Below are 13061 nucleotides of genomic sequence, written 5' to 3'. Positions count from 1 at the left end.
ATGTAGAACTCACTACTGAAGGAGGAGTTGAGATGAATAACATAGATGCACTTATGGGGAAAGATAGCTGAGCCCACGAGGAAGAAAGGAATAGAGGGATATGGTGATGGAATTCAATGAAGGAGGGTGGGAGGAGGTTCATGAAGAGCATAAACACTAGTATGGACCTGCTGGACCAAATGGCCTGTGTGTAATTATTTTGTAATTGTGATGCTTTGTACAAGTTGCTTTACTTTGCATCCAGCTGACCCTATGGCTTTTGATGCAAACACAGGTTACCTCAACAAGAAAGTGTGTAATTCCTTTGCACTGATGATCACTTTAGATGGGTGCAGCTGAGAAGAGTATGCTAACTTAGTATTCTCAACAAATGTATGTGAACAGTCTTTAAAAATTCAATTAACTAAATCCTAAGCCAATAAACGTAAAACCAGCAAGTATTGCCCTGGTAACTTATGTCAGGTCGCTGGTTATGTGAAAAGTAACAGCATTACATAATTACTGAACCTGCAAGAATACTCAACCACATTGGAACTTTTCAGCAAACGGTTGAGCCTTGCATTAAATTAAGGGAAGACAATTCAAAATAAACTGATATCCCCCCACTAATGGATATAAATGTATTTTTTTCCTCCCAGTGCATTAATTCAAGTGTTCAAACATTGGTTAAAAATAGGTTTGCTACTAAATAAGTTCTACTGATTAATATGAAATATTACCTTTTGCTCAGTCAGTAAGTCAGTGATAGTCTGGGACATTTCATCCAAGCTCTGAGCAGCTTTGACCAAATTACGAAGAATTTGAATATGCTGGTGTAATGGCTCAAAGTCACACAGTGTAGGAATCCTTTGAGGAAAATTAACAATAAACAGGAAATTAGCTCAAACATTGTGAATTTTCTTCATGTCTCAACTATGTTCATTATAATAGCCAAACATTTTAAATAAAAACAGATTTCATAGTATTTTTCATAATGTAATGTAAGAAAATGTGTCTTGGCTCATTCACCTCCCCTTGCCAAAAAGAAAAAAAATCAAGATATATCTGTGGAAACCATTTAGAAAAGACTCTCTTCTGACACCATTTTCAAACTTATTGCAAACTCTTTTAAGACATAAAACGGGCTTTGAGTGATCTGATGACATACCAACCAACTGCCTAGAATATAAGAAATGCATTGTACCTACAATTCTATAGTGACTCACCAAAGTCACTTGTGCTACAAGGAAACACCAAGTGGAGGCAACTCACTTCCCTATAGGGAGGAAGGCAATTAGATGTGGGAAAATTAATCACCCTATCTTTTTATGCACTGTTGACATGGCAAAGGCTGCAAAAAAGGAGCAAGCTGACAGCCTGTTTAGCTCTTGATTGATAACCATGGATGAGCTAAAATGAAACAGAAAAAATGCTGGAAACTTTTTTTTTAAATTACTCACCTTTACAAGAAGTAGTCCTCACTTCAGGTACCAAGTTATCCTCAACATACCATGGCTAAGGTCAGCAAACGGCAATGAAAAAATAAAAACAAAACTCTAAGACTTTCAGCCAGAACTGCATGACATTTATATAAAATATAAATTGTGTCCCTGTACAACCATCTTTTTATCTTTTCATCCAGAGGTGGCAAAAGAACAAAACTGCCTCTTCCATACCACCCAATTAAGAGAAAGTTTTTGACAATATTTGAAACAATTAAATGTTAACTGTTCAGAATGATTAATTGAAAGTTTAGCCTAATTATCATTTTAGAAATATGTCCCAAAATTTGGGTGTATGAAATTATGGGTGAATGAAACTACAGGCGCAGAGAAAAACAAACCCCTAAACTGTAAAGAATGAAAAATTGAAAATTTGGTATGTGGTTAATTTCATTTCAAGAATGAGAAATACGGCACCTCAAGATGAGTAAATCTACCTTCCTTAGTTATCCTCCACATACCACGATGTAGGCTTTGCAAAGTACTATCCTTTTAGCAGCAACAACTCATTTAACATTAGTCACTGAAACAGCTTAGACACACTACATCATCTATGCAGGCAAATCCAGCTGATGCCTCTTGAATGTAGCAATCACTCGACGCGGCTGGATTTCAACGGCATAATTGTTGAAATATTCTACTTGGCGATTCCTGCACACGTGGAGTGAATGGCCCTTTTTGTTCTGCTACGGTGTCAGCTGGTTGATAAATGCTATCAGCTAACAGGTGAGCTAATTGGTTGGTCCCATATCTATCTTCAGTTTTTCTTCCCATAGATTATCAATACCAGGGAGGTTAATCTGAATAATTTAAATTCTATGTGCATTGCAACAGAAAACTTCTGGCATCCACATCAAGGAAATTGCGTTTCATTTCACATTTATATAGATGCTGGCAAAATAGTACCAAAATGTGGTGGATTCTAAGGCATTGGACAAGAATTTTTGGTATAGTCCTCAGCCTATTTTAATGCCATAGTTGAAAGGTCATTCAGAATTGTAAATTATTCATTTCAATGAGATTCATGCCACAAGGCACAAGTTCTTCAGATCTGAAATTTCATTATAGGCAAGACATCACTTGAAGTCCAACTAAGAGAGCATGCTAATATTTGATTCAATCTTCTAATATTCAAGATTGGTCATTTGTCTTATACTTCAGGGAGACTAAAATCTAAAAGAGTACAACCTGTTATTTAAGCTGAGAGTCAGCATTTACATAAATGTACTGTAATGTTAATAAGGTGTCCATGGTTGGTCATATATGACAGTGATGCTGCAAGGGTTATTTTCCATATATGTCAAGGCACCAGTTAACACCCACAAGTCTCAAGCCTTTATCGCAGGAAATGGCATCATACATCAAGTATTGCTCTATTTGAAAGTGGGGGAGAAGCAAGCGGGAAAGTAGTCTTTTAACCCCTGAACTTCCACATTAGATGTCAGGCAGGCAGGCAGGCAGTGTGAAAATGGTCAAAGCCTAGGACACAAACACAAGCAATGGGTAGAACATTACAAATGGAGAAAAGTTTTGGAAGAAAACCAAAAATACCATCTAAAGTGGGGGAAAAAATGAATTCAATGTTTTCTCTTTGGCGCAATCAATTCATAGTTTCCTACATCTCTCCTCTTAGGCAGTCCCTTGAGATCGAAGATGACTTGCTTCCACGTAGGTTCGATGGGTTCTGAAATGGCCAATAAGTTCAACGCTTAAACTGCAGGCTCTGCCACATGCGGGGCAGGTGACACTTGAAGAGTTGGGTAAGTGGGTTGTTTAGAGGTTTGTGCACTCCCTCTGACACTTTGTCTTTGTCTCTGCATGTCCCAGTCAAAGTCTCTCTCTTCAGTAGCTTCCTGAATGAGCCTTCTCCATTTTGGCCAGGGTCTCTCATGAGCTGGCGGGGATGTTTGACCTTTTCAGGGATGCTTGAAGGACATCCCTAAAGCGTTTTCACTGTCCTCCTTGGAGTATCCTGCTTTGATCGAGTTCTGGGTAGAACATTTGCTTCAGGAGTCTGGTATCAGGTATATAATCACTATGTTCCACCCAGCGAGTCATTATAACAGTGATGACATCTCAAGTACTTCGCTGGCTGTAAAGTGCTTTGAGATATCCGGTGGTTCTGAAAAGCATTCTATGAATGCAAATCTCTATTTTTTTAAACCCAGACCATCCTCTACCTTCACTCAAGAGGTGGACAGCAAAACTGATGCTGTGTGCCATTCAGTAAACACTTAATAGAGTCAATAAATGGGGCATAAAGGAATCATTAGTTAAGGCCTAGAATCGAATGCACTTCCAAACCAACAACCTCTACCACCTAATAGGACCAGGGCAACAGATGCATAGGAACACCAACTTCCAAGCCACACATCATCCTGACTTGGAACTGTATCACCATTCCTCTATTGTCACTTGGTCAAAATCCTGGAACTCCCTTTCTAAAGGCACTGTGTGTGTACCTACAACAACACATGAACTGCAGCAGTTCGCCACCATCCTCTCAAGAGCAATTGGGGGTCAGGTAATAAAAATGCTGGCCTAGCCAGCGACACCGATGTCCCATAAATGAATTAAGAAAACTTAACAGCTACAGTACCAGGTGAAAAAAAGACAACAGTAGCAATTTGGCAAAACAATATTGAAAATTGTTGATGACTGTCTCCAAAGGCTAAGCAGTATCTAATGTGAGCTCATGGTAGAATGAGCAAAGAACATAATGCACCAAGTTTATTAAATGAAAGAAAAAGCAGCAAGTATTTGACCAATAAAGGACTGGCCTTTTGGACTCGTTTACTTTTTAAAAATTTTCATTGGATTTGGGCAATAATGGCAGGATCGGTATTTACTGCCCATCCCCAATTAGCCTCAAGAAAATAGTGTTAACTGCCTTCTTGAACTGATGCATCCTCTGGTTTAGGCACGCCCACAGCACTATTATTAGGTAGGAAGTTCTAGGATTTTGAAAGAATAGCAATATAGTTCCAAGTCAGGATGGTGTGGCTTGGAGGAAATCTTGCACGTGGTGGTGTTCCCATGCATCTGTTGCCCTTGTCCTTCTGAGGTGTAGAGGTTTAAGTTTTAATGTCCTGTTGAGGCCTTGGTGAGTTGCTGGGCCATATCTTTTAGATGGTACATACTTGTGCCACTGTGCACCATTGATGGAGTGAGCGAACATCCAAGGTGGTGGATGGGGTGCCTGGATTTATCTGGATTGTGTTGCAGTTCTTGAGCACTGTTGGAGTTACACTCAAAGAAAACGAGTATTCTATTAAATCCCTGACTTCTGAAATGCAGATGGTAGAAAGACTTTGGTAGAATGATTTTAGGGAGTGAGGAGAATACCCACAGAATACCCAACTTCTGATCTGCTCAAATTCATTTCATTCATGTGACTGATCTAGTTAAGGCAATAGTGCCTCCACCCCCACGTTAATGGTTGGGGAATTCAGCACTGGTAATAGCATTCAAGGGGAGGTGGTTAGACTCCCTTGTTAGAGATGGTCATTACCTGGCACTTGCCACCTGAATGTTATTCACATCTTGCTCCATCTGGACACAGGCTGCTAAATTACCTGAGAAGATATGAATGGCACTCTGCATTCATCAGTGAACATTCCCATTTCTGACCTTATGATGAGCAGAAGGTCATTGGTGAAGCAGCTGAAGAATGTTGGGCTAAGACACTGTCCTGAAGAACTCCTGCATCAATGTTCTGGAGCTGAAGTGATTGGTCTCCAACAACTGCAACCATCTCCCTTTGTGCACAGGTATAACTCTAGCCAGTGGAAAGTTTCCATTGATTCCCACTGACCTCAATTTTACTCAGGTTCCTTAATGTCACTCAGTTAAATATTGCCTTGATGTCAAGGGCAGTCACTTTCACCTCATCTCTGGAATTCAGCTTATTTCTCCAAGTTTGGATCAAGGCTGTAATGAGGTCTAAAATGTTCTGGCAGAGCCTGAACTGATTGTTGTTAAGTGCCAGTCCACAGGACTGTTGATGACACCTTTAATTACCTGGACTGAAACTTGATTAATGGGCTAGTAATTGGTTGAATTGGATTTGTTATGCTTTTTCTGGACTGAAGGTATCTGGGCAATTTTTCACTTTATCAGGTAGACACCAGTGGTGTATCTGTACTGGAACAGCTTGGTTAGAGGCACAGCTAGTCTGGAAGACAAGTTTTTCAGTCATACAGTCTGGATACAGCAAAGGCTATGAATCATATGCACTCAGCTGTTTCTTGATATCATGGAGTGAAATCTATCTGAAGACTATCACCTGTGATGAGGGGGTCTCCAGGAGTAGGCTGAGATGGTTCATTCACTCAACCTTTCTGACTAAAGATGAGTGCAAACACTTCAACTTTGTCTTCAAAAAACAAAATGCTGTTTTTCCAAATTTTGTTGCATTTAAATCTTCAGCAAAGATCAATACTAGCATCTAAAATACATTAGATGTTTAGCATTAGATCAAATGTGGGAATTATCACTTGACACTAATTTTTTTCATAAATTTTATTTTGCTGAGTTGTTACATCAAGGTGAGGATGTCAGTAATGGATAAAAGCAAAATACTACGGATGCTGGAAATCTTGGTCATACGGACTCGAAATATTAACTCTGTTTCTCTCTCCACAGATGCTGCTAGACCTGCTGAGTTTTTCCAGCACTTTCTGTTTTTATGTCAGTGATGGAGCCTGTAGCAGCTCCTCGCTTTTGGTGTTCAGCTGCAGTGTAGATCAGAATGCTTCTTCTACTTTCACAATCATATACTCGAGTCCCAATTTCAGAAGAATGCCCAGTCATATTTTGGAATATTATGACAAACCTTTCACAAAGGATTGGCAATTGAGCTATATTGAAGAGGTATGTTTTAAATTAAGTGAGTGCATACAAGTCATCATTTTCTTTACAGCTATACCCTGGAGCTACCAAAAGTTTATTTGTTAATTGGCTGGTCACTTAAGATTTATGTTAAAATTAGATAGACCAGTTTGTAGATTATCACTGTTCACAGATAACTCTGAATTGAGACAAGAAGAGTGAACAGATTCACCAAAGGCCACCATTAATTTAGAGAATAGGATAGGAGATATTTCTAGGGATCCACATCTCAAGTAGAGGGATCAGAGGGGAAGAGTTGCTAGTTTGGATAGGCCTACTGATGAATTACCATATGAAGACCAAATCAGGCCAAATTCATGATCAGAAGTAGCAAGAAAAAATAAAGCAGTACACAAACACAATGCCAATGTCCAGTTAAAAAGGAAAGAGGAGGTCCAGCAAAGAGAGAAAGCTCACTCATAAACTCAGAGGCAATCAGAACCAGAAGGTTGATCAAAAAGCCAATTTTGCCCACTAATATAAGATACATGACATGGCCTATTCGGTTATTGTGTAGAGAAGGAAGTGAAGTTAAGCTAGGCAACTCTCAGGTACAAGTGTTGCTCTGTATATTCATTTGTTGTCTGTAAAATAAAAACACCTATCTATTCAATAAATGGCCTTGCTCTAACTGACTTTTTAGTTCTCCTACTGAGAAGTTTGGAGAAGCACATACAAGGACATCCGTGAAAGACAGTTATACCGCTATTATTTTTTGAAAATCCTTGTTATAAATTCTGATTACTAATTTATGGAAAATTCTAAGCATTTTTTTACTTTATTTTTTATTTACAGTGGACCTTGGCCCCAAGTCGAGATTCTCCAAACCTATTAAAATTGAGAATCCTGTAACTTGCACAAGGGATGTGAAATAATACCTGCCCTAATCTTCAAACTGCTTGGATTTTTGACTAAGTTTGCCCAACTTCAACATGCCCCTGAGAAAGAGGCTTCTGACTGATGCATCAGATGTATTATCTTATTATCCAAGGCCTAATGATTATCCTCAAGGATTTGAACTCAACATGAAAAAAAAAAGATGGGGACTTTGCTATTTAAAAGAAATTTGAAAATCACCACGAGTTTTACAGGGACACAAAACAGTGAGGGAAGCCAGATGAGCCGAATATACTTTTTTACAGCTTCTTTTAAGTTTGTGATACAATTTACTAAGATACATGGGCTAGATTTTCCAATAATATAGATAGATGGAAAATCTAACAACATCTGGCCAAATACATTAAAGCCAATTACAATTAGTATTGCAATTAAAGATAATTTCAATGTGTACATTCAGCATTGATCAACTTTTCATCCCAATAGTACTTCAACTCGTAAAATATACTTTAATAAACCATTGAGGCAACATGATCTCTCTCCAAAATAAACATGCAAAGGTAACAGGACCCCAGTACTATTCAGAGTAAGCATTATATAGCACACTGAGATAGACAATAGTCAAAATTGAGTATTATAGAGTATGTGTAGAAAGTGAAGGAAAAATTAGATGGTTCTGGCTGAAAAAATGTCTTAAAAGGACTAATGTTCCCAGAATGCTGATTTTACTTATGGTATGTGGAGGATAATTGAAAAAATAGCACTGCATCAAACATAGATATAAAATACAGCTGTGTATCATTCTAAACTGTATTTGGAACTGCTAAGCTATTTTATTACATGTCACAGAGAATAGTTTACCTACCTTTGGTATGGTATCTTTGTTGTTATACCAATCACATGAAATTACCTAAGTTAATGTACCCATGAACTTGTTCTCAAATTCATGCTCGAGTTCATTTTCAAGAGATTGTAGCAGCACAGACATGGCTCATATCACAAGGAAAAAAAAACCATACATAAAATACATATTGATATTTAAGTTTTCCTCACTGTTTGATGCAAAGCAATTTACACACTGATAGATTTTTTAAGTCCATACATTAGAAGGCAACTTAGGTTGTACTATTTTTCCAAATCAAGCACCAACAGGTCAATTCCAAAGGATCAGAAATTAGAGGCAAAACAGGAACAAATTTTGTATGTGGAGTTTACACAGCACAAGTATGAGGAGAGCTGACCCTGCAGGAATTAATTTAAGATTTCTCAACTGTTAGTTTCAAATACAACTATGAATACAACAAAGCTGCTTAATAAAACTGCTAATGATCTGACATCATCCCTAAATCAGAAAAGGAAGGCAAAGATTTCAGACATGGACATCTTAGGCATCACTAAAGCCGAAGTTGGCACTAATGGTACAGGCACTAGTCCCATAAACAAAGTTGGTAAATGCATAGCTGTCATTTGGACTGATCAGCCATCCATCTGGGGAGAACTGTAGTGGTGTCAACATAAGCCTCAACGAATCATCAGAGGGCAACTTACTTCTGCAGAAATGGGTACTGTGTGTTGCTGACTGATGTGAAAACATCCAAAAGGATGAATAATGGTAATCAACAGCACAACATCATTGATGGAACATATGTGGAAACCTGTTTTCATCAAGGCCAAAGTATGTACTTGTGAGGATAACCCTTCTGTAATATCAGTCAACCTGCCTGTTTTAGTCACATGGTTTAGACGAATTAATATCGAACCTCCTGATAAAACCTTCTCTTTACAAGTTTTGCGAGTGAAGCTGGACGAGCTAATTCCAGTCCTTAAGGAAACCTCTTCAGAGCAAGTACCCTGAAGTTACAAGAGTGTTTCCTTAATGCCTAGAGAAATTATTGTTGGATATTTTTCTCATCAAGATCGCCTCCCTTTCAATGAGACCATCATATCAAGCTCGCCTGCAGAACTGTCAGCATCTGTCACCACAAAGCTTTAATTGGATTTGATGTAATGCATTAACTCCAGCTATCAGCATGGACTAGATACCAAATGCCAAGTCAATTGTAGGCCACCAGACACAGGCAACAGACTACAAAGGCTTGATAACTTGTCCAAGTTCACAGGTAAAAAGTTTCAAAGAGAACTCTAATATCGTTAACTTTCAAAAATGTGAAAAGATACAAAACACAGCTGAAACCATTTCTAACCAGAATCAATGCTGAAGATAGGAGAAAATGGTGTGTTCATGCCAAAAGACTTGAGCAAATAATCTAAGCCAAAACAATAGTCAATACTGAGGAAGTACTGCACTGACAAAGAAACTGAACCTAGATTTGAGTGGCTTAGTTAATACATGAGATCCCACAGTATAATCAAAGAGAGGTTCTAACAGTGTCTTGACAATAATCATCCCTCAGTCAAGATCAAAAACAACTAATAATTCATCTCACTGTTGACTGTGGCTTCCTGCACTGCATTAAACCACTTGTGCCGCATTCAGCTATTTGTCACTGGGCTAATCAAAGCTTACAGCACAAATGGAGAACATTCAGACCAACATTTGTGCTTCAACACTAGTTCTTCAATTTCAGATATACAGCTAAGAGGTCCTAAAAACACATTGGACTAAAGGAGAAAATCCCTATGTGCCTTTCCTCTCCAAGCAGGTGAACAGGCAATGCTGTGATGTGAATAAAAATAAACAAGGCTAGCTAGTCATGCTGTATCATTGAATACTTTTAAGGCTGGGATAGACAGGTTTTTGGTCTCTCGGGGAAGTAAAGGATATAGCGAGCAGGCAGGGAAATGGAGTTGAAGCCCAAGACCAGCCATGGTCGTACTGAATGGCAGAGCAGGCTTGAAGGACTCTACTCCTGCTGCTTGTGTCTTGTGTTACACAATGGTGAAATGAATTGAAGGATATGTTAATTGTCATGAAGCTATTAATTTATATAATGTTAGAACAAAGAAAAGTACAGCACAGGAACAGGCCCTTCAGCCCTCCAAGCCTGCGCCGATCATATTGCCTGTCAAACTAACACACTTTGCACTTCCGGGGTCCGTATCCCTCTATTCCTATCCTATTCATGTATTTGTCAAGCTGCCTCTTAAACCTCACTATCGTACCTATTTCCACCACCTTCTCTGGCAGCGAATTCCAGACACTCACTACCCTCTGCGTAAAAAACTTGCCCCGCACATCTCCTCTAAAGTTTTCTCCTCTCACCTTAAATCTACATCCCTTAGTAATTGACTCTTCCACCCTGGGAAAAAGCTTCTGACTATCTACTCTGTCCATGCCACTCATAATTTTGTAAATTTCTATCAAGTCGCCCCTCAATCTCCGTCGCTCTAGTGAGAACAATCCGAGTTTCTCCAACCTCTCCTCATAGCTAATAACCTCCAGACCAGGCAGCATCCTGGTAAACCTCCTCTGCACCATCGCCAACGCCTGCATATGATTCTGGTAATGTGGCGACCAGAATTGCACGCAATATTCCAACTGTGGCCTAACCAAGGTTCTATACAGCTGCAGCATTACTTACCAGCTTTTATACTCAATACCTCTGCCGATGAAGGCAAGCAAGCCATATGCCTTCCTGACTACCTTATCCACCTGTGTTGCCACTTTCAGTGACCTGTGGACCTGTACACCCAGATCCCTCTGCCCGTCGATGCACTTAAGGGTTCTGCCATTTACTGTATAATTCCTACCTGTATTAGCCCTTCCAAAATGCATTACCTCGCATTTGTCCGGATTAAACTCCATCTGCCATTTCTTCACCCAAGTCTCCAGTATATCCCGTTGTATCCTTTGACAATCCTCTTCACTATCTGCAACTCCTCCAATCTTAGTGCCGTTATTGGAATTCTTTTTTTTAAATAGAGGTTTGGTCTATGGGTGTGTCTGTGTGTCTTAACTGGATTAAAGACAGCTAGTCTGGGTGCTTTGATGTATTCTAGTTTTGAGATAACAGTAAGGTAGAGTGCATTTGTGTTTTGTTGAATAGAGGGGAGTGAAATCTGGCACCTAGCCAGCAGAGACCAAGCAATGTTTATATTAATAAAATTGGTACTATGAAAGGGGTTTTATTGTTCAAAGAGGGGGAGTTCAGAGGGGCTAGTGATACAATGAGAATTTACATTCAATGAGATGTGTTAGGTATAACAGATAGCAGTTTCGTGTGTGGAGGGCAGGGGCAACGTAACATCAAAGTCTATAAGCCTACCACTGTGTCTGCAAAGGGACCAAAGTGAAAGGAATCTAATTTTGAATTTGTCAGGTGAAAATGCTTTGCCTGGTGTCTGCTTGAAGCCTATGGGTTGCTGTTGCCTTAATGAAGATTAGTTTGAGAACTTGTTAAAGTTAATGATAGTAATTTGTAGCCATGTGTATATACTTAACTTGTGCAAATTAATAAATGTCTCATGTAGTTTGATATAAAAACTTTGAGAACTGGTGATCTGATTCCTGAATTTAGGGCTGCATCTCAAACATACCACTTAAAAATATAGGTTATGACAGCTGTTTAAAGTTTCCCTCTGGGACTTATAAATAACTCAGCTTTAACAGATGCTGGGTCATAACATAATCAGATTAGAAGCAGGCTAGTATGGAGCATCAAAGCACCGGTCTGGATAAGATGGGCTAAATGGCCTGTTTCAGTGCTGTAAGTTCTATGTACATGATAAGTTCTAAGTACACCTGAACAGAGAAACAGAGGCAGGAATTTATGATGTTGAAAATCAACGATGATCACAGCATAAAAACGAAGGCAATGTAGAAGCCAATTAACATACACTATTCAAGCACATTTAAATACAAAACAAATTAGTGAAATTTTTGTTATCCGGCATGCTCCAGGAATGGTTGATGCCAGTTAATCAAAAGTGCCGGTTAACATGAAGAAATTTGAACAGTGCTGATTAATATAGTTTACTGTAGCCCCAAGTGCTATGATAAGTAGACAACTTGGGCAATTTTGAAGCCAGGATGTATTAGAGCAATACCTGCCACAAACAGATGTTAGCACTCGTTCATCACAGAATGATCCACTTGTGACCACATTGGTGCCTTAGTCACACAAAGTGTTACCACTGTGTGTTCTCGTACTAAATATCAAAATATGGGCTGAATTTAATCGTCGCAGTGGTGGCCTTGTCCATCAGTCAAAAAGCCAGTGGCAACCCTACCGCAACTATGCCCAAGAGCCTCAACAGGATTAAATGTCAATCAGGCATTAACAGCCCACATTTGGGGTTCCCATGTCTTTAAAGGTGAAGATCAGGCCAAAGTACAGTCAGCTTTTTAGTCCCAACAGTACCAGCAGAAGTGGAAGCCACACTTGGGACTTCAACAGGTCCCAGAGCAGCAGCCATGAAGACAGAACACAGGCGAGTGTTGTGGGCTCGCCAGAGTCTCAGATAGGCCCCAGCTAGGGGGTTGTGGTGGAAGGCAGGGGTCACTTTCAGCAGAGATGGCCCTTGTTGCCTGATGGGCTCTCATGGGGCACAGGATGCCTGATCAATGCTTCTCCTCCCCATCCTGAGCCTGCAGAGAGACTGCCAGAGTATACCTAACAGCCTCCCCAAATGGCATACTGCCCACTCCCCCTACCACTGGCAGAATACTTTCAATTGGCCACTTAAGGCTCTCAAATGGCCTCCAGACATGATGGCCATCCTCAATCTTCACCGCCCAACTTAATTAGGGGGAGTAGGGAAGGCAACAGTTTCACCACTCTGCACATTCCCACCCGGTTATATGGCCCCACAGCCTTCAGCCCGCTCCCAGTGGCAGAAATTAAGTTCTGCCCTATAAGAAATTACTTATTAAGGAATGAGGTGTCACTCATT

The 13061-nt window shown here is 39.7% G+C and overlaps 1 protein-coding gene across 2 annotated transcripts in view; it reads right to left on the bottom strand.

Annotated features, from left to right (window-relative positions):
- The window catches only part of rb1cc1 (RB1-inducible coiled-coil 1), a 195511-nt gene that overhangs the window by 116599 nt on the left and 65851 nt on the right, over positions 1–13061 (bottom strand). For both annotated transcript variants that reach the window (XM_078540524.1, XM_078540525.1), the window contains exon 13: positions 720–846. In XM_078540524.1, coding sequence (XP_078396650.1) covers positions 720–846 — 127 coding nt within the window. The remainder of the gene's footprint in view (positions 1–719; positions 847–13061) is intronic.

This window comes from Cetorhinus maximus, chromosome 4, assembly GCF_964194155.1.
Source record: "Cetorhinus maximus chromosome 4, sCetMax3.hap1.1, whole genome shotgun sequence".
Lineage (NCBI taxonomy): Eukaryota > Metazoa > Chordata > Chondrichthyes > Lamniformes > Cetorhinidae > Cetorhinus > Cetorhinus maximus.
Note: the sequence above shows the minus strand (reverse complement) of the source record. Positions and strands in the feature narration are given on the sequence as shown.